Below are 17,775 nucleotides of genomic sequence, written 5' to 3'. Positions count from 1 at the left end.
ACTTCCAAGCATTCAACAAGTACTATGCTGACGATATTACACATGATTGAACAAGAAAAACCATGATAGAAGTCAACACTTATTCATTAAAAATTAAGTGAGATTCTTTGCAGATATAAATGACTGGCACCTATAAGAGGAATTAGAAAATAAAACAAAAGCAAAAAAGAAAATTTACACTTTTAATTGTTACAGTTTTCCTCAGCATTGCTCTTTCCAGATGGCTGAGATGCAACTCCCAAGAATTTCCGGCCAGAATTCTTCCTTGCTCTCCGTTATCGTTTTTGGGTAGGTTCAAACACCACCCAAACTCATAACTTGCTTTCTCTGGTTTTGGCTTAATGATTTCCATGAACCCATCATTCATGACTGTTCAATAAACCAGGATTAAGCAAACCAGGATTTAGCACAATGTGTGTGTTAATCCCAGTCTCTGTATATTTGATAGATGCCTAATTTTTAAGAGGACTTTTGACTGTAAAGAAAATCCATTAAAATAGGTTTCATATTGTGAATTAAAAATAGCTTCCAGGTCTGAAGTAGGATAGCTCTATTTCGTCTTTATGGGCCTCTATTTCAAGAGCTATTCACTCCAAGTGCAAGTTAAGGAAGAGGATAGAAATTGCCCACCAATACTTGGTATCATTTAGAACAAAGTTTGAAGAGTACCAGGACATTGTCTTCCCTTAATGAGACAAATCGTTATTTCTATTTAAGCTACAGTAATTCTAAGTTTGCATCTACATGCAAATGTCCCAGCATAGTGTATCTGTTCCTTGATGATGAGTTTCTGCTTTTCTCCAATGTACAAATATCTACCCCAACTTGAAAAAGAAGGAAAGGGGTTCACACATTGCGATAAACTTTGTTTATAAACTATAATCACAATGGGTTGGATTCACATAACAGGGTAAGCCATAAACTATGGTTTACAAGTTATAACAGCTGAGATCACCCTACAGAGCCTCTTGTATAAGTCAGTGTTTCCCAACCTCAGCCACTTTAAGAAGTGTGGATTTCAGTTCCCAGAACTTCCTAGCATGCTGGCTGGGGAATTCTGGGAATTGAAGTCCACACATCTTAAAGTTGCAGAGGCTGGAAAAAACTGGTATAACTAATGTACTCTCCAATGGGAATCCTGATGATATGCATTCCTTAGGTGGAGATCTCCTGGTTAAAACAGTTCTGTGCTTTTTTCCCTGTCTCTCCACCAGTTGGCCAACAAACAGCATTACAAGATATACAGAGATGTTTTGCAAGATCAAGAAATACTCACATCTGTAGAAAAACACATCAAACAAGCCTCAAACTGCCTAGCAGGCACTTCATGTCAAGTTTTTTGGCAGAAGACTAACATCATTGCTTAGGGCTCTGAACTGAACATACTCTGAAATTTTTTTCCCACAGGGAATTCCAGTATCAGAAGTCATCCTTGCTACACCTTAAAATACATATTAAGAACTGATTATATTAAAAAAAAGTTACCTTCAGTTCAAATGTTCTTTCTACCTAGTTTTTTTTCCTCCCAACCAACACCTTTTAGCTTTTTAAGGCATGAAACACTGAAATCCTAAAATCACTGACCTGATTTAACACCGTTTTCTTAACCCTGTTTTGCTGAATAAGCCCCAACTAGCTGAGTTAACTCTATCTTGAGTCATAAATCATTGGTTACGAAGTATAATGGCCAGTCCCTACAACCACACACCAAACCAACTTATAGCTTATATTTACAGCCTTAATATTCAAAAAACCAAAAACAGCCTTGCTGGATCATTTCCCAGTTGGGCAGCCAGGTGTCTCACTTCTTTTCACTGCTCTTCCCCTGCATTGGAAATCTGAAGCGCACCAAAGAGTGTGGAAATAAATACATTACACTTTTTTTGGCATGTTCAGGCTTTAGGAAGTGTGGGGAGCAAAACAGGTGTGTTAAGTCTTGCAAACGCCTAAGACACCCACCTCACCCCTTCACATTCCCAACTCACTCCCCAGGCAGACCCTGGCCCAGCTGATTTCTGGAAAGTGGCTCTCATCACACCACCCAAACCCAGGTGCACCCTTGAGAATTGTGCAATACCTCCCTAAGCAATCCTGCTTCAAACCACCATGGTTTGCAAGTTCACAGACCTTGCAATGTGTGTTTGGGGGGGGGGTGTAAGAAGATCCACAGCACCCCAGTTATCAAACTACAGTACAGGTAGTCCTCGCTTAACAGCCACAATCGGGACTGGAAGTGAAGAGGTTATTAAGCGAATCCAACCCAATTTTATGACCTTTCTTGTGCCAGTCATTAAGTGAATCACCAGTCATAAAGTGAACCATGTGGTCATTAAGCAAATCACACAGTCGCCATTGATTTTGCTTCCCGGAAGCCAGCTGAGAAGGACAAATATGGCGATCAAGTGACAGTGGGTCACTGCAACAGTCATTAATGCAAACTGGTTGCCAAGTGCCCAAACTGTGATTATGTGACCACGGGAGCACTGCAATGGTCATAAGTGTGAGGACCGGTTGCAAGTTGGATTTTTTTCAGGACTGTTGTAAGTCTGGACCATCACTAAATGAATCATCATTAAGTGAGGACTACCTGTAATGGCCACTCAGTAGGGGGAAGTGATTGATGCTAAGGGCCAAGGACTAACCAGATACATGCTGAACAGTGCATTAACATTATGCCCAGTGCAGCTTTTATCAAAAAAAATACCATTATTATTTCTTAGTTATTTACACAAACAGCATTTTGCACAAAATAAGTGTCTCTTGATTTGCAGCCCTACTTTTCCCCAGAGCAATAAATCAACTAAAGCCTGAGTTGACCGCTCTGGTTGTTGTTTTCAACACTGGGATTATATTTTTCTACTACCAATGTCTAAACCAGATAGCGTTGCCTAGCAGTATTCCAAGCCCATGCTTTAACCATTTGGAACACTGTCACTGATAAGCTGAATTATTTGAATTCATAATATCAATCGATATTTTATATCTGAAGGCTGGGAAATTCTATTCCCCCTGTGTTGCCTTGCTTTATGGCTCCGTATACAGCCAAACCAATTATATTCATCCAGGTCAGGGAATCAGGCATATTTTTAATAGTAAAACTAAGTAGTACAATCCTGAAAAAAAGTTCAAAATGTAAGTGAAGAGATTGCACCATAAAAATTTGGAAAGTCTGCCTTTATTATATACTGTATTTACATCAGGTCTCTCTCCTAACTGAAAGATTTATGAAACCTCTTCATTTCCTTTGCTTTATCTCCAAGGCTTCTGAAAATGTCACACCCTCAGGATCTAAAACATGGGCTTCAGGCCCAAACATGCCCTTTTCTGTGTTTTTGTGGCCTGAACTCTGGGCACCTACAACAGTTGTAATTTTTTTCTTTAGCCCCTAACAAATCAGTTTATTTCAGCCTCATTCTGAAATGAAAATAATAGCAACCGGTTACCCAAAGTTGTTGCAAGTGTAAACGATGTCTGTGTTTATGCTTCATTCTTAACAAAATGTTACTCAATACACCATAGGGAACTGAGTTCACAGAACACACTAAAACCAGAGTAATATAATACAATTGCTGAGGTTATAGTAAGATAAAGGTCTGGTTCATACAGCTTGCTAAGATAATGGCTGGGTTCCTACAACACGCTGAACTACAGACTATCTCCCCTCATTTCAGTCTATTGAATATCCTTTGAGAACCCAGATTCTGAATCTTAAAGCTTGGTTTGCAAGGTACAATGACTGGGTTTGCACAAAACACTAAGCCAAAATCAAACAAACTATATTATAAAATAGAAGGTTTTGCATGGACTGGAGATGGAGTCAAAAGTTTCTAAACTGATAAATTTTGTTCGTCCATCATTATAATCTGGTAGGCTGTGTGAACCAGGCCTGTATCAGCAGCATTAGAAATAGAAAAAAAAAATAATTTACACTGAGTCTGAGTCCCCTTTCCTACCACATTTCAACACACTTTTTAAACATTACAAACTAAAGATACCCACAAGCTGAGCTCAATTCCTGGTGATAACTCAAGCAGGCACATATAATTTGGGGGGGCCGCAGTCCTGGTATGATGTGCCTTTGCCTTTTTCTGAGGTTCTGCTGACTCTATAGCTGTCGGAATTCCTGGTGGTCTCCTATCCAAGTACTAGCCCTGCTTAGCTTTTCCAAGATAGCCAGTGTTGGCTGGGTGCTACCACCTACCTGAGTTTTCAAGCATTGCCCTTATTCTGTATCAGCCACAATAAAGCTGAGTACTACCACAAAATCAGGGTCACTCCTCACATCAAAAACTTGCACATGCATACATGGGCCCAGGTAAGTAGCTTTCAGACTGACAGCATAACCTGATAAGACACAAGTTCAAGGAATGTGATTAAGAAACACATTCTCATGTGTATCTGAATGACTTTTCTTGGGGGCGGGATGCGCAGGAAAGGTCTGAATTGCTTTAATGATGCCAGGAGGGTGCACTGGATCTGAGGGAGGGAGGGAGGGAGGGAGGGAGGGAGACAGTCGATGAAGGTTGTCAGTCGTGCAGGTGGAATTGCCTGTAGGTTGAGTCATGGCAACTGGATTTCCTTCTTTTTGGTTGAAACGTTTCGCTGCTTGTCCAAGCAGCTTCTTCAGTCTGGGCAAAGGTTGGTGAGGGGACCCCATGTATGTCTTCCAGGGTGGCTGCATTGTCCCTACACCTGAATGGCTGTTCATTGTGCCATGGAGGTGTGGATTGCCTTTGGGATGTCAGAGGAGCAATGTAGTATATGCAATCCAGGGCAGTGAGGAGTGTTCTGAGCTCTACACTGGGGAAACAAAACAGCCTTTACACAAGAGGATGGCCCAACACAGGAGGAGCAACACCACAGGACCAGAATCAGCAGTTTACCTTATCTAAAAGAAAAAGGACACTCATCTGAGGACAATAATGTTCACACTTTGGACAGAGAAGATAGGTGGTTTGAGAGAGGGGTTAAGAAATCCATTCATGCCAAAGTGGAAAATCCTTCCCTCAATAGAGGCGGAGGCCCCAGACACAACTTGTTCCCCATTATTCATGCTGCTCTTTCGTCAGACCCCAGGAAGATTAAGACCACTTCACAAGTTCACCAGGAAGGCCACACTTAACCATCCACTTGGGGATGAGCGAGGGATTTATGAGTAAGACATCCCAGAGACAATCCACACCTCCATGGCACAATGAACAGCCATTCAGGCGTAGGGACAATGCAGCCACCCTGGAAGACATATATGGGGTCCCCTCACCAACCTTTGCCCAGACTGAAGAAGCTGCTTGGACAAGCAGCGAAACGTTTCAACCAAAAAGAAAGAAATCCAGTTGCCATGACTCAACCTACAGAGAGGCAGACAGGCAGCACCATGCCATTGAGGAGCTGTGCTGTGACGTTGGCTGCACCCCATTCTCAAAAACCCTTTTCCCAGAACCTGTGAAACTCTTTTTTTGGGGGGGTGAAGTTCAAGAGTAAGCACTGAAATCAAGGACAGGGAAGGACAGAGCGTGAGCAGGAGCACACACATGCACCCAATCTCCAAATCAGCAGTCCTCCAAATGCCAGGCTACCTACACCTGTCATCCCCAGCCAATCACAACAGAACCCATCCTGAACACTCCCACCGAGGAGAAGCTGGCCCGTGGGCTTATTTCAGAAGAAGCAGGGCAAAACTCTAGGGCACTCCCATCCCACCATCCCCTCCTTCGTCTCACAACGCCCTTCTGACAACGCTGTACTCCCTTCGCCCCCCCCCCCCCCGCAAAGGGTTGGCCTTTCCACACAGTCAGGTTTCCAAGCTGACTGCATCGCAAGGCCACGGTGGCCAGCTGGTGCCCAACGCTGGCCAATGGCAGGCTGACTCATTTGCATACGGCTGGGGACACTGGAGGAGGGGGACACGATGCAAGACAAAGGCAAAAGTAACCTTGGGAGGGGGAAATAAAAGAGGAAGGTGGGGAGGGCCGGACAGGTTTGGGAGACCAACGCAGAGCTTTCACCCGCTTTCCAAAGAGACGCCCAGCTCCCTGCCAGCAATTCCTTGACGGGAGGCCAGGACGCACAGGCATCTTTTTAAACAACTTGATGGTTGACAGAGCAAAAAATGGACACAAACATTTCTTTTCCTAGGAGAGCGGGGGGGGGGGTACAAGGAGCTTGTTCGACACTGCCAACGGTTGGTGCTAAACAATAGCAAGCAGAGGCTTTGCTGGCTGCAGCTGCTTGTGAACGGGTACAAAAGAAGCTGAGCATTAAAATTAAAGATGCAGAACTGAGACTAAAATGCCCAAGGCCTTCAAGGGACTATGGTTCTGAATCACAATCCAGGGCAAAGTTAAAGTTGCTGTGCACTCGGGAGGGTCTGAACCATGCTGTGAAGAGGGATATTTTTACAGCTGGGAAGGGCAGGGATAAAAAAACATCAATAATGTAATTGAATGAGGACTGTCCATTAGAACTGTCAAACTGCCCCCACAGTAGGTCTACAGCCTGTTCCCAACACCAATTTCTCCGTGCAATACATGTCACCAGCTTTCTTGAAAGGCAAACAATATTGCCCACTTACCCACCCACCCATGCTAAGTGTAAGTTATATGGTTTGGTTTTTTTTAATCCATTCAGTTGTGTCCAATTCTCAGAGACTGCCTGGACAAATCCCTGCAGTTTTCTTGGCAAGGTTTTTCAGAAGTGGTTTGCCATTGCCTCCTTCCTAGGGCTGAGAGAAAGTGGCCGGCCCAAGGTCACCTAGCTGGCTTTGTGCCCAAGGCGGGACTAGAACTCACAGTATCGCAATGTCTAGCCTGGTGCCTTAACCCAGTGTTAAGTGCATGCTGGCTGTGTTAAGTGCATGCTGGCTGGGGAATTCTGGGAGTTGAAGTCCACACAGCTTAAAGTTGCCACGGCTGAGAAATGCTGCCTTAAGCACTACACCAAACTGGCTCTCAAGTTATGTTACTTTGACTTACAAAGTGGCAATGTCATCCAATTCACAAAAACAAATTGGGGCCATCGCTCAACTTCCCCCTCCCAAAGTTCTGCTTTTCTGTCTCATTCTTTAAATGATGTGTTTGAACTTTACTGCTACAAATAGTGGGATGTGTTCCTTTTTTCCTGCTTTCTCCCTCACTCTCCCTATTTTTCTGCAGCCTCCCTCAGTGCCCCATGTTCTAGTCCAGTGTTTCTCAACCTCAGCAACATTAAGATGTGTGGACTTCAACTCCCAGAATTCCCCAAGCTGCCTGGGGAATTCTGGGAGTTGAAGTCGACGCATCTTAGAGTTGCTGAGGTTGAGAAAGAGTGTTTTAGTCTGAAAAAGTCCGAATGGAGATTTTTCTGTGTTATGTTTCCTCCTGGAACTTAACCAATACATAGAAAGCAAAGAGGTTGAAAACTTCTGGAGAGAAGCTTGCGCAGTGACAAACAAGATGCTCCCCCACTGTCTTTAGCCACCTTGAATTTCAGCTCAAAGCAAGAATATCATACCCCCCCATGAGAATTTCATTCTTCAATTTGGGGTGTGTGTGAAAAAAAGTTATCTCATTGAACAAGAAGGGTGAAAATTAAAACTGAAGAAAATCCCAGCACTGTCCTATGAGAAACCATGCTTCATGCCTTCATATTTGTTGAAATATACATTTTAAAAATGGAAACGTGAGGGGAAGACCAGGCTAATATTACAGATACCTGGCCCACACAAGAATATTCCATATCTTCCACATTTAAGTTTTTACAAACATCTCTCTGGCCATCTTGGAATCAGGGTGGAACATCAGCTGCAGGTAACACCCCTCACAATTGGTCAGGAAGAGAAATAAGTTTATCTTCTGGCTGGTGTTAACCAAATGGAGGGATTATGATCCCACACTGTGTGACTGATGCTGAATGGGATATATGGGATGTGCTAAATGCCTAGAAACAGCATTTCCCATACAGTAGCTTCTCTACACTTTCCACCCAGGGCCTGCCAGAGGGAAAATACATGCATTTTCTAGTTAGTGAACATGTCTGTCATGAACTACCCTCACAACAGACTCACAGACCAGAAGGAGACTTGGCCACTGGGAGTGAGAGTCAAAGAGGGGCGACTGGCAAAAATGACATGCATCAAGTATGGGAAATGCCGCTGGGCAGCCCTAAGTGTTCAAGCGGGTGGTTGCTACGATTACAGCTGTGCCTGGTGAAGCAATAGATTGAAAAGGGGGTTATAATTCTTCAAAAGAAAGAACATAATAATAGCCTAACCTTCAGCTTAAAGCAGGCAATCCAAAGTGGCAGGCTTCCCAAGAAATGACTGCCCCACCAAAGAATGAAGACTTCCAGGAGGAGCAATTTAACCTGGGAACCAATTAATCTGTTGTTGTTTTTTCAAGTGAAATTTGTCTTGTCTTTGGGGACAGTGAGCAAGTACACCTTTGTTCTCTATATTTGGGGAGTAATGTTCCATCACACTGAGTCTGAACTTCTCTAGGCTAAGCCAATTTCTCTGCTGTCACATCCAAGGATTTCTCCCCATTTTTGCTGCCCTCCCCTGAGCATATTCCAATACCCTTCTTAAATAGCAGCATCCAGAAATACCTATTTGGAAGGTTCCCTCCCCACTTATTTATTTTCAGCCATTATATCGATGTGGGTATAACAACAGTCTTAGCACTTATCCATTCCTGCTGTCTCAGCAAACAGGAGCACTTGACAGGTTTTGTCTGAGCTCAGAAACTAAGCAGACTTGGACCTGATCAGGAGTTGGACGGGAGGTCACCAGAGAATTCCAGGGCTGGAAAGTCAACTGGAATGTTGAAAACCATCCCAGAAGGAAGCCGTGACAAACAGCACTTCTTCAGTTGCCAAGAAAACTCCATGATTGAGTTCACGTAGAGCCCAGGAGTCCAGCTCAACCCAAGGACCTCTTTGCCTTTACTTCTTGTTAGCAGTGGAATCCTGGCAACAATCCAGTCTAGGTTCAGAATCCAATCACATTGTTGGAGGACAGGAAAAAGAAAGCTGACTCAGAGAGACTGCCTTGCCCAAGGCCACCTAGTGAGTTTGTAGCAGAAGGAAGACTTGAACTCAATCCTTTCTGATTCATAATTACTAAGAAAGGCCCAAACATGCCTACTCAAAATAATGTTCCATACATCTGTAGATACATCTCTAGGGTTGTCCTGCCACCACAGCAATGAGGCCATCATACCAGCAGCCCCAGTGGGAGCTTTCCAGAGTGGCTACATAGAGAAGACCCAATCTATGGCCTTGACTATCAGAACACTAGAAGAAGATGGTAGCAAAGTTGACTTGTTTGATTAAGGAAAAGTGATTGGAAACCCTCTATGGACTTTTTGCTGAAAATGAGAAAAAAAATTAACTTGTGATTTATGGGTTTGATTATTAGAAAGGGTAGAATGTGGAAAGAAGGGAGCCATGATGTAACTTAGAGCAGTGTTTCTCAACCTTGGCAACTTTAAGTCATGTGGACTTCAACTTCCACAATTCCCCAGCCAGCATGTCTTAAAGTTGCCAAGGTTGAGAAAACCTGCCTTAGAGAGAGGGGATAAAACATGAATGCATTTATAATGGCTATAAAGAAGACTGGAAGCCACTTCTTTATATCTTTTTTTTTCTTTCTTGTCTTTTTTCTTTCATTTCTTTGCTATTTACTTATCACTGTTCTTTTACTTTTCTTTCTTTTTTCTTTAAATTTGTATTGCTTTTACTTTGCAAAAAACTTCTTTAATAAAAATTAATTTAAAAGAAGAATACTAGAAGAAGGTAGCTTCACAGAGCAGGTAGGCTGGTCTGAGGACCTGTGATTCTTGGAATCGTCAACAATAGACAAAGGTGGCTGTCCATATGGTGTTGGACTACAGCTCCCAACATTCCTCACTCTTAGCCTTATCAGCTGGAAGCTGTACTTCAGCAACATCTGGAGGGTCATAAACTCCATGCTCAAAATCATGTTCCTGAAACGGCAGGAACAAAGAAGACACCAAGCCTAATGCTATACCTCTGGAGTCCCCAGTATGGAGGGTGGTTATAGATATGAATGGGTCCAAGATCTCTCCTTTGGTCCCCTCCATGCTTTATAGCCTCATGACTTTTGGGTTTTATGTCCAGCCATAAAAACATGGCAGGCAAAATCCACTCTAAAAGTCTACCACGTGCTCTCAAAAGTCCAAATAAATGTGCCCACTGGCTAAAAAATTGAGGATTTCTGCTGTAAGCTTGAAACAGAGAGGTAAAAAATTAACGTTTTAAAATACAGGCCAGGAATCAAACAACAACTGCACCCTATATGAGTTATAGACCATTCAGGTCCTACAGTACTGTGTGTTTCATACAGTAGCATCGATAGCAGCTCTGTCCAAAGTAGCATAGCATTCTGTATTAAAATAAAAATAAAAATGGTCCTTGCTTTGAACCCTAATTCTCAAAGACTAGATTTAAACACCCTTTAATCATAGTTGACTGAACCATAGATTATTGAATAAACCACTCATCTAGGTTTGCCCAACAACAAAACAATGTTAAACAGGGTCAAACCATGACGATAGATCGTATAGTCCACTAATAATTAAAGGGCTAGCTTTACTTTTGATGGTCCCAAATGGATAAGATGGGGTCACTTGTAGAAATGCTGCATCTCTGTGCACCTTCTTAAACATTAGATACGTTTCCAGAGACCACACTTTCCGCCCTGCAAAATGAAGTCAAGCTGAGCAATTCTCAGCGCATTCTTGATCCTGGTGCTTCAGCTGTAGACCTCTGGCTCTAAGAGTTTCATCTATCTCTTGACTCAAGAATTTTAAATAAATCTCTCGTCTGACTCTCCCAGTTTTAAAAAAGCTGCCTTTCATTATAGGGATGAAATGGGTTAAACCCTTACCCTATTTCACTTCCTTTTTGGGTACTTTCTTCTACATTCCATCTAACATGTTTCAGGTTGTCATAAAGGCCTGGCAGGATTTCATTTGTAGAATGGTAGGCAAGTGCCACGAATCCAGTCAGACTTAGAAATAAACAGATCAATACATGAAATTGATAATAAATAGTAGTAAGTTGTTGACTGATGCAAGGTGGACTATTAACAGCAGAGGCAGACAAATTTTGGGCATCTGGCTGCAGCATGTAATGGTTTTGGAAGGCCCAAAGTGATGATGCATGGATGATGCTCCATGACACACTCACGAGCAGGCCAGAAATTCTGTGCACAGCATGCACCTTTCCTTTTTAACCATGCTGAGCCACTTTTAAGGCTTGCAATTTCTATGTTTCCTACTTTAAAATGCAATCTAAAATTCAGTGCCATGCTGGGCAGATTTGAGATGACAAACAGAGGTTACGAAGCCACGTGGCCCTTTGGTACTACAAATTGCCCACCTCTGGTTAATAAGAACTCTGCTGGTTTCTTAAAAGAGAAGGACAGAATATTTTGCTGGAATAAGTTAACATCTGTACAGCTACTGTGAAGGTCTGGCTTCCCAGGTGCTGAAACTGGGGGGTGCATGGCTTGCCAGGGACAGGAAAGGCAGCTGCTACAACATCAGCAGCATGCATGCAAACTAAGATTACAGATGAAGAAGGCTGTGGCTGTCACCTGCCTCCCTGACTTCCTCCAAACAACCAGTTACAGTTTTGTAAGTGTATCCTTAGCAGAGTTTGATGTTTCTTTCTCCCCCCCCCCCATATTTACAAAGAGGAAAGGACAGCTCACACAGGTGCAAAATCCACATCCCATCAACGAACAGCTTAGTATGCTAAGAAACATGCTAAACGGCATACCTCAAGCTAACATATAGAGTTTACAAAGAACACCCCCCCAACCTATAGAAATAAGAAGGGTAATAAATAAAAAGAGCTGCATGTTTTCTGCTTGAAGCTCTCCAGAAATGCAACATTGGAAGCCAATTCACAGAGACAGCCCTCCTTTTCCTAAAGAACCAGAGGATATAACAAGAAAACCAAACAGACTTGAATTAACGTATATCACACCTTTGCCACTAATTTACTATGTGACCTCAGATACGGAACTTTCTTCCTGTGTTTTTACTTTATATAAACACACACCCAAATACACACAGACACATATAAAGAGAAAGAACAAGGAGCTCTAGGTTGCAGGTAGAGAAGAAAAGCTGTTTAGCTATTTCTTTACCAGCTATTCCCTCAGTAAATATTACTCATGAGGAACTTCCAACGTGATGCATGGATGAAAAGAAAGTTGTTGGGGTTTTGGGGGGAGGGGGTAAAATAAGGTTTAAGTATCCCTCCCTTCTAACTGGTTTTTTGTACCCAGCTGAGCACCCAGTTCCTTTTTATTTATTTGATGTTGCTGAATATTGGGAGAGCACTGTGTCAATCTGTGATAGCAAAAAGGGAAAAGTCTGGTAGCACCTTTTGCAGCTGACACATTTTACTAAAAGGCTTCAGCTCACAAAAGCTTATGCCTTTTAATAAAATCTGTTGGTTGGAAAAGATGCTACCAGACCCCTTCAGAAAATTATGTGAGACTTCCAAGTGATTCGCCTCTCAATGGTAAAGGATTTGTAACAACCTCACTAACAGTTTACAAGCTATAAGGTTTACACCAGTGTTTGTCAACCTTGGCAACTTGAAGATGCGTGGACTTCAATTCTTCAATTCAGTGCTGGCTGGGGAATTCTGGGAGTTGAAGTCCACACATCTTCAAGTTGCTAAGAATGAGAAACACTGGTTTATACAGTACAGTAGGTGAAATTAGTAGAGGCAGGATGACTGCAATGCTGCTAGTCTCAGCCAAAGTAATAGGTGAGCATGGAGCTGTTTTCAGCTGGAAAAGGGAAGGAGAAAAGATGAAGCTGAAGATCAAAGTTGAAGGCCCATGGAAGATAAGAAGTCAGGGTGCTTTTCTGCAGTGCTGTCCTGATAGCTAATAAAAATGGAGGAACACCCAGCCCTGGATTCCAGCCCACATGAGCAAGGAATGGAATCATGGGAATATTATGCAGGATTCCCTTCAAGCAGAAACAAGAATGCCAAGTTGCTTTGATTAGACAGACCTGCAGTGACAATTTTCTCAAGTACAGCGTACCACCCAAAAGTGGGGAGTGTCAGTTCAGACCTCGGGAATGGCATACCAGGTTGATGGAGGAAAGGAACCGTGTATTACTGCCTTGGGCTGAACAAGACTAAGCAGTGCTGCCTTTGAGTTTAAAGCTGGGGTTCTAACAAGATGCTTTCCTCACTTACTGAAGCAATCCACCAAACAGGCTGAGTTTGCACAGCTTGCTAAACCACCAACCCCTGCCAACCACAGTTAAATTAACCAAGCATGGTAAGCTGTTAGGTTTTAACTGACTTGGTTAAGCATGAGGGTGGGCGCAGAGTTTTCACAAGCATCGCCAAGCACTCATCAAGGCTTATGCCTTGTAAAACCTCCCACCATCCTCCAGTGCACAAGCCCTGCACCTTGTTCTTTCCTCAAGCACATCACCTGGAAAGAGGCAGAGTGCATGGACAGAAGCAAGCAAGGGGCCAGCTGAGGCCTCCTTCCTAGCCCAACCTAGAAGAGCCACATGTCCTGGACTTCACTCCACAAACATTGCCAAGTTCACCTTATCAGGCACAAACAGCTCTGTTTTTCATAGGGAAAGGTCACTGTTTTTCACATCATGATCTAAGAGCTATAAATGGATTCATACAAATAAACAGAGCCCTTTTCTGAGTAGCCAGGCCGAAACCTTAACTCAGGAGGTGCGGAACACATGGCCTCAGACATAATGTACAAAACTGAAAGAAAAATGGAATTGAAAGCAGTCTTCTTCCTTGCCATTTCCCTGTGCCAGATTAAAATCTTCAAAATGTGCAGCTCACCCAACCAGCCAAGTGGGTTGGCAAATCGAATCTAACACATCTGGAGGGCACCAAGTTGAGGAAGGCTGTCTTCATCCTTGCCCCACCCAGAGCTTTTAACAGCCAGGTTCCTACACTGGGCAAGCAGAACTGCAGCCAAAAAGTTTTATCATGCCTCCGCAGGATTGCCATGAAGCTACCAGGCCGCTCAGAGTTTCAGGAGGAAGGCTGGGCTATCAAGAGTAAGAAGTTTAAAAACTGAAGAGGCCACCTGTGATCTGGTATAACGCAGGGCCCAACTAGATCTGTCAGTTGACCATTGCAGCCAAAGGCTCAGGGTCTATTTTCACAAGACAGGGAGATGAAACTGTAAGGAAGAATTGGGGGTGAAGGAAAAGAATGGAAGGGAGTGGTACCCGAGGGGAGTGATGCAGGGAAATGCAAAACCATGCCAAGGGGGTGGAAAGGAGAAACTGCCCTACTTTACCCTTTGCACAAGACCCAGGGACTAGACCCCTCTCCCAGCGATAAAAGTTGAACTCCTCCTTCCGTTCTAAAATTAGGAATTTCAAATTGCCAGCTTTCCTGAAAGTTACAACTCTAAGCTTTAGTTCCTAATCCCCACGTGTCTGAAATGCCAAGTTCTCCAGAACTGGGATGAATCGCGACTGCACACGTTCAGAGGCACCGTCTCCAAAGTTGGAGCTCCCCGGGAGCCGGCCCCCTTCTAGACATGCTCAGAGGCACAGCCGCTTCTGCTCTGGCAAGCGAGAACCCGAGCATTACGAAACAGCCTCCGGGGTTACGCCCTGATTCAACCCTGGCAGCTCGCACTTCCTACGCAGACTGGAGGCCAGGTCCCGGGGGAGGCAGGCTCCGGCTATCCCCAGCCGGCGGCCCCTTCTTCGGCCCCGGACACCCCGCAGTTCCCCGCCGGCTTACCTGAAATAGTAGACATCACTCTTCCCGGCGCTCAGCCCCGATTTGCGGATGACCTCTTCCTTCTTCCAGCCGGGGGGCAACGCCGGACAGTCCACCCTCTTGCCCCGCTTCTCCATCCGGGGGCCTCGGCGGTGGCCCTCGGCCAGAGCCGGAGCGGGGGAAAGTGGGGCGCTCCCGGGCCGAGGCCTGCCGGCCAGCTCACCGGCCCCTTTGGCAGGGGCGGAGGGGAGAGGGCGGAGGGGCGCGCTGCCGGGCACACGCGAGGAGCGGCGCTGGCACTCTCTCGCCCGGGCGCGTCGGGGCGGCTGTCCAGCAGCGGCGGCAGAAGCAGCGGCGGCCGCGGCGTTAGAGGTGCCCACCCCGGCCGCCCCCTTCCCCGCCTCCGCTGCTGCCGCCGTCGAGCCCCCTCGGCCAGCGCTGGGGGAAAGAGTCGGGGCCGCGCGCGCAGGGCTTTCCTTCGGCCAGGCGGCGAGGGCGACGGCGGCGGCGGCGGCGGAGGAGGAGAAGGAGGCGGCGGCGGCGGCGGCGGCGGCGGCGGCGGCGGCTGCTGCTGCTGCGGCTGCTTCCGTAACTGAGCCTCGGAATCCGTGTCATCGGCGCTCGGAACCTCGGGGTCATAGAGCCCGCGCGGCACAGCCAAGGGAGGGAGGAGAGTGGGAAGGATGACGGCGCGCCAGCCAGCCAGCCAGCGAGCCTCCGCGCCCGCGCCCGCCCCAGCCCCAGCCGGGCAAGCATTCCCGGCTTCCCAGGCCCGCCCCCTTCCTCAAGCCTGCCCCGCTTCGGACTGGAGCGGCGCCGCGCAGCGCTGCCCGGGTGCTTCGAATCCGACGCCTCCCTTGCGCCAAGCCTCGGAGGATGGCCGCGCCCGGCTGCGCGCCTGGGGTCGGAAGTAAGTCGCGCCTTAACGCGCCCGTGGTGGCGGCTGGTCGGAAATCCTGGAGGCTCTTCCGCCGGGATCAAGGCTTAAGGCTTGCAGTACGAGACGCGGGCGTGTCTAGAACCATATGCAGAGTTCTTTTCCCCCTAGATCCCGGGGCGCTCAAGAGTCCACGTTTTTGGGACCGAGCGAAGGAGGACAATGATGAAGTTGTAACTTTTAGGCCGGACCTCTGAGCGTGTCCAGAGTAGCTTTTTTTTTCATTGCCACTAAGACCGACCGATTTCAGACATCTAAACGGGAATGAAACTTTCCATTCGGGCAGTGCTTCTGAGCATAAACGGAGTGGTATTTTCCCCGGGCTACGCATCTGGGGCTAGGAATCGGGGGGCGAGGACAGAGTTGCGATTTTCAAGATGATCTCTGACCAGCTGCAGAGTGACTCTTCCCTGAGCAACCCCATAACACGCCGAATCGGATCTAGTGGATGCAACAGTGCGTCCTGGTGAGCAGTAATTTTCAGCAGCCCAGATTTCTAATATTAGACACGAAACACCGCGTGGATGGGCAGAACTTCAGTCGGGAGTTGCTATGCCGGACCTCGAAGGCGCGAGGAGCCGACGAGAGGCTTCAAGCGTTACGTGTTTCCCATTCGGAAAGTCTCTGGGCATGAAAATTGCTCTGGGCAGTGAAAGATGCCAAGGTCGCGGTGGCATAGTGAGCTCCTTTGCTGGTCGCGGAACAGACGCGGCCTCCCTTCTCCGCACCTCCACTCCTCTCCCGGATTAAAAAAAAACAACCGGATAAAAGCCTGTGGAAATTAAAGAAGTTCGTCTCTTTGCAACGGACTGTCATTTGAGTTTTCTAAGTGGGTCAAAATGAGCTTTAAAGAAGGTGAAGAGGAGAAGGAAGGCCACTAAAAGTAGCAACGTGACAGGAGAGGGATTCGGTGAATTTAAGGTGGAATTTTTAGAAAGAGGCTTGCGGGCCACTTTTTCCTAACTCAGCGTCCTCTGATGCATATTGGCTCGGGGAGGGAGTGAAAGTCAAACCCTGCACCTGCCCGGAGAAGTTAACTCCACAGGCTTGCTGTCACACAGTAGCTTAACCCCGGGGGTAAAGACCGATCTGCTACTTTTCACTTGCTAAATCTGGCTTTATGAAGCTGTTGTATGAATCCAGTTTCTTGGGTAACTTTATGATTTGGAGTATTGTGCAATCCAGAAAATGGGTTAATTCAGTAACCAGATAAAGTGGGTTGTGAGAACACTGTCACACATATTAGTTAGCCAGATTTCAGCCTAGCGCAGCGTTTCTCAACCTCGACAACTTTAAGATGTGTGGATTTCGACTCCCAGAATTCCCCAGCCAGATTGTGCAATCCAGAAAATGGGTTAATTCAGTAAATCCATCAGTGGAACGGGCGATGTTCCCTTAATAGGCTAACCCATGATTTAACACGAATAAGCCACATTGGCTGGATACACACCACACACTTAGCCCGAACAATCAAACTACGTTTTGGGTTGGTGTATGGTGTGAACCCAGAGACTGAATTTCCCACGCAATTTCGTTTGTAAAAGGCTGTGCCTTTGTTTTCTGATAAAAAGGATACAATTTGGATCTTCTTTTCCATTCCCTGGAAGAAAGTTTGTAAGTAACTTCTGCAGCTACAGTTCAACTTTCTTTTTCGTTGCGGAGCAGATACTTCCAAATGTTACAAAGGACGTTGGATTCTCCCTCCTTCGGGGAATTAATAGGTTTATTCACCGCAGTACTTCTCTACCTTCTTTTAGCACACACACCAACGAACCACTAAGGACCCCTGCCCCTCCCAGATGGGCTTTTCAAACACGGCTGTCATTCGTTAAGAGATGACTTGATCGCTTTCACTTTCTTAGAACGCGAACTTGACAAGCGGGTCAACGAGAGTGGCTGAAGGCGTTGATTTCGCGCTCAACCCTTGCAAGGAAGGATATGGCTTGTTCCCAGGACACACTGAACCCCGAGCTAACCCCAGGGGCTGAGTTTGCACAACCCGCTGGGCTAGGCTAAAATGATGCGGACTAGTTACTGGATCGGATCGAGGCAACCTCCACATTCTGCCCAGAGAAAGACGTTCGAGGGTC

At 45.8% G+C, this 17,775-nt stretch overlaps 2 protein-coding genes across 3 annotated transcripts in view; one reads left to right on the top strand and one right to left on the bottom strand.

Annotated features, from left to right (window-relative positions):
• The window catches only part of MBD2 (methyl-CpG binding domain protein 2), a 51,877-nt gene extending 36,607 nt beyond the window's left edge, over positions 1-15,270 (bottom strand). The window contains exon 1 of one of the 2 annotated variants that reach the window (XM_063295819.1): positions 14,770-15,270. In XM_063295819.1, the coding sequence (XP_063151889.1) occupies positions 14,770-14,885 (116 nt within the window). In that variant the 5' untranslated portion in view covers positions 14,886-15,270. The remainder of the gene's footprint in view (positions 1-14,769) is intronic. The other variant, XM_063295818.1, reaches the window with a different exon arrangement.
• A 127-nt stretch (positions 15,271-15,397) lies between these two features.
• Positions 15,398-17,766, top strand: LOC134491822 (nematocyst expressed protein 3-like). Its single transcript, XM_063295820.1, has 2 exons — positions 15,398-15,658; positions 17,548-17,766. Exons 1-2 carry the CDS (start codon positions 15,432-15,434, stop codon positions 17,558-17,560), a joined length of 240 nt encoding a protein of 79 aa, XP_063151890.1. The 5' UTR covers positions 15,398-15,431; the 3' UTR covers positions 17,561-17,766.
• The last annotated feature ends 9 nt before the right edge of the window (positions 17,767-17,775 follow it).

This window comes from Candoia aspera, chromosome 2, assembly GCF_035149785.1.
Source record: "Candoia aspera isolate rCanAsp1 chromosome 2, rCanAsp1.hap2, whole genome shotgun sequence".
NCBI lineage: Eukaryota > Metazoa > Chordata > Lepidosauria > Squamata > Boidae > Candoia > Candoia aspera.
This window is presented reverse-complemented; position numbering and strand designations above follow the sequence as displayed.

Bases quoted from the DNA above. Each gene is read 5' to 3' on its own strand.
- LOC134491822 (XM_063295820.1), top strand. From the start codon at position 15,432: ATGACGGCGCGCCAGCCAGCCAGCCAGCGAGCCTCCGCGCCCGCGCCC.